The sequence below is a fragment of the Calliphora vicina genome, chromosome 2 (genome assembly GCF_958450345.1).
Source record: "Calliphora vicina chromosome 2, idCalVici1.1, whole genome shotgun sequence".
Classification (NCBI taxonomy): domain Eukaryota; kingdom Metazoa; phylum Arthropoda; class Insecta; order Diptera; family Calliphoridae; genus Calliphora; species Calliphora vicina.
The window spans coordinates 85,495,193-85,498,871 of NC_088781.1; the positions used below are offsets into that span (position 1 = coordinate 85,495,193).

General features: G+C 35.9%; 1 protein-coding gene across 1 annotated transcript; it reads left to right on the forward strand.

The window, feature by feature from the left end:
• The first annotated feature begins 2,059 nt into the window (after positions 1–2,059).
• Positions 2,060–3,395, forward strand: LOC135950624 (putative nuclease HARBI1). Its single transcript, XM_065500156.1, has 5 exons — positions 2,060–2,178; positions 2,233–2,552; positions 2,605–2,705; positions 2,764–2,908; positions 2,989–3,395. Exons 1-5 carry the CDS (start codon positions 2,060–2,062, stop codon positions 3,372–3,374), a joined length of 1,071 nt encoding a protein of 356 aa, XP_065356228.1. The 3' UTR covers positions 3,375–3,395.
• The last annotated feature ends 284 nt before the right edge of the window (positions 3,396–3,679 follow it).

A 3,679-nucleotide genomic window follows, 5' to 3' on the forward strand; every position in this document is an offset into this window, starting at 1 on the left:
TGAATTGCAGCGTTTTGAAGTTCCCTAAGGAATCCCCAAGAATGTGCTGTTGGAACGGTAAAGTTGATCTGCCACCAATTATTGAGCCGCCTGAGCTGCTTCTAAGTTACATTTCTGGCGCCAATCATTCACTTCAATCCTTCAAAATATCCAAAAATGCAACTCATGCTTGCAAATGACTTGAACCTTTAAAGTTCAAGGCCAAATGTACCACAGAATTGGATCATTGCTTCCGCTTCCCAATGATTATGATAAGTTCCTTCAAATTTATTTCACTGAAAATGAAGCTACAGAAGCCAAACGCTGTCAACGAACATGCGTGTGCATTTGCTGCAATACTCTTCTGCCGAAACATTCTCAAAACAATTGTTGGACATCGGAAATGGTAAAATTCGAATTGATCCCGCCACAAATGAGATTTCGTTCCCGAACTTCTGTCAAATGCAAATGAATATTCAAGCCATTGTCGACAAGGTATGAAATACAAATCGATTGACACAGTAATGAACGGAGAACAAGTCATCGATTATCCTACTGAATTTTTGAATTCATTGGAACTAGCCGGAATGCCACCATTAACATTGAAGGTTGGATGCAATATGAAACAGATGTTTTTTAAGGACCTAGAAATGGGACCGGGTTCAGCTAATAACAAATAAAGCAAGCTGCGCTGCGTACCCGTGGTCATTAGTGCAGTAGTTTGCACTATCCGAGTTCCAGCCCGTTAAGGCGCGGTAATGGGAAGGAGGGTATTATTCCACGGGAGTGGCGATTCGCTATTCTGAAAATAGTAGGAGTCCCCACAGGAGAAATAATGACTCTATGAAGCAGATAACAGACTGATCTTTAACCGATTCGCCCAAAGCCGAAAGAATCGTTTCTGGAGTCACATTGTTAAATCCCCTTCAATATCCAGAAAGGCCACCTATGCATATTTCTTGTACCCAAATGATTTTTCTACAAATCCCACTATGCACGCCCCATTTCAGTCTGTCCTCGTTTGTGAGAATTGAGACTTCAATTGGCTCAACAGAGACTTCAACAGTGTTCCCTTTAGATAGAGGCACACTGGCAGGAAAGTGAGCGCGCATAAAAACCCCTAAGTTAGTAGTCCAGCTGTATCTTAATGTCTGGATGTAACTCCGTACAGTGGTCGAATTTGACAAGATCCTATGCAATCGACTCGTCTCGGAAGATTCTTCCACGCTGCTACAGAAGGTTCTCCGGGATTTACGCTTCTTGAATTTGTTCACGTTCTTGAATTTGTTCTCGGAGGACTTGCAATCGTAATATTTACCCAATATCTTTGCCTAATTGAAAAGTTTGCGACATTCTCTACGAGTACTCGCTATCTCCATGGTGGTCTTTTCTTACCACTGCAGACACTGGGTTTGCACGACTCTGAAATTGCCCTGTCAAACGCATTTGTCAATTAGTTGACCGCTATGTCGATGTCCATGCAACAAAGGATAGCATATTGTCCAACCCAATCAGTCCTTCTCTATTTCGGATGGGTATTGCCCCCTTTTCACAAACTCCAATAACTAAGTCAATGTACATATGATCAGAGAATGAACATTTATTCAATACCCCCAGTAAATCATAATATAGTAACTACAAAGGTTGGTTTTGAACCAATATTGACTATATGAACCCAAAAATTAACTCACCCCTAACGTTTGTGTCCGAGCTACCCCATACAACATCAGCTCCAATAATGACCGGACGATTTTCAATTCTCTCAGACATACAGAGAATCAGGGGGCTAATTACGGAAGTCGTGATCGAAATAATTCAGCATCGAAATTAATTTCGATAGTTCGAATTTTTCTGATGATGTAACTCGATAAGAAACGAATCGATTTGTTGTTTAAGTGTTAGAAAGGAAAAATCTGAAAGAGTTATTCAACACTGGAAATATGTAAAAGATTAAAGAACAAAAGTAAACAAAAAACATATGTTTACTCTGCAAAAAATTCTAAGCGGAAATCTTATAAGAATTCAAATATAAGTTAATAAAAGAATTTTTTGTGTTTTATATATTTATATTACAAGAAAAATGGACCCAAATCTTTTTTTTTATTCTTCATCGTCCGAATCGGAAGATGAGTGTAACGTAAGTTTAATAAGGAAAGAAATTCGAAACACCAGTGACCCATTAAGTTTGCCAAACGCTGAGTAAGTTTTAGTCTATTTGTTTATAAAATAAATAGTAATTATTTTTTTTTACAGGTTTAAAAAACGCTTTAGGGTTACGAAGGAAGCTTTTAACTACATTCTTGACGAGCTAGAATTTGTGGCACACTTGTCGACAGCAGTACCTCCAAAAATACAATTGGCCTCAACTTTATTGCTTTTGGCTTCAGGAGGGTTTCAAAACACCGTCGGAAATGATTTTCTGATTGGTGTAGGCCAAAGCACACTTTCCAAAATAATCAAAAGAGTGGTGAATGAAATGGAAAGCAAGCTATGTAGTAAATTTATTGAGTTTAATCTCGATAACTGCGACGATTCAAAGCAATTCTTTTTGCAAAAATACAAAATTCCTGGAGGTATGTGTTAAAGTCTTTATTGTATGACAATTTAATAATTAGTTTCTTATAGTAATCGGCTGTATAGACGGAACTCATTTTGGTTTGCAAAAGCCACCAAATGAGCATATGTTTTTTAATAGAAAGGGGTTCCATAGCCTTAATTCCATGATTGTGAGTAAATATTTTTACAAATAAATGTTCATTGTTTTTAAAAATATTTTTTTTGTAGATATGTGATCACAAATACAGAATTTTAGCAATAAATTCTAAGTATGGAGGTGCTGCCCATGATTCTTTTGTATGGAAACAGTCTGAGGAAAGAATTCTTTTAGAACAAAAATATAGCTCCAATTTACGAAATTTTTGGCTTTTAGGTGAGAATTGTTTTCTATCACAATGTTTGTCACATATATATACATATAATAGCGCTTTTATTCACATTTAATTCTTGAAGGTGATTCTGGCTACCCGCTTGAGCCGTGGTTGCTAACCCCATACCGAAGTCCTCAAGAAGGATCAATGGAGTCTCGTTTTAACGATATACATTCTAAAGCCAGATGCGTAGTAGAAAGGACCATCGGCATATTAAAAGCGAGATGGAAAATTTTATGCCATGACAAAAGAAGTAGGTATAGTCCTCAAAAAGTGGCAACATTTTCAAATGTTTGTGCTGCACTGCATAATATATGCATTCACTTCAAAGTGCCTAATTACGAGGATGTCCAGCAAACTCCTGTTGAAAGTACAATGCTAGATATGGATAATGGAAACGAGACTCAAATAACTAAAATAGGAAAAAAAATCAGAGATAATATCAAAAATTCGTTGTGTTCCAATTAGAATAAAGATACATAAAGGTTTTTAAAAGTATATATTTTTATTAATAAAATAAAAAAAAACGTTTGTTAAAATAAACATGTGTATTTCATTGTGAGATTAAAAACTTGGTAGTGGTCCAAAAAAAAGTTTGTTAAAATAAAAATATGTAATTCATTTTAGATTAAAAACTTGGTAGTGGTCCAATTTTTTATTGTAAGCTTGGCCGTTAGTATTGTTGATTAATATTTTCTAATTCCTTTATCCGTATTTGAAGCTCATTTTTTTTTATTTCCATGTTGATGTCGTGTAATTGCGCATTCATTTTT

Excerpts from the sequence above, each read along its gene's own strand:
- LOC135950624 (XM_065500156.1), top strand. The coding sequence starts at position 2,060 with ATGGACCCAAATCTTTTTTTTTATTCTTCATCGTCCGAATCGGAAGAT. Across the intron at positions 2,706-2,763 it reads ATAGCCTTAATTCCATGATT|ATATGTGATCACAAATACAG; the intron begins GTGAGTAAATAT and ends TTTTTTTTGTAG. Across the intron at positions 2,909-2,988 it reads ACGAAATTTTTGGCTTTTAG|GTGATTCTGGCTACCCGCTT; the intron begins GTGAGAATTGTT and ends TAATTCTTGAAG.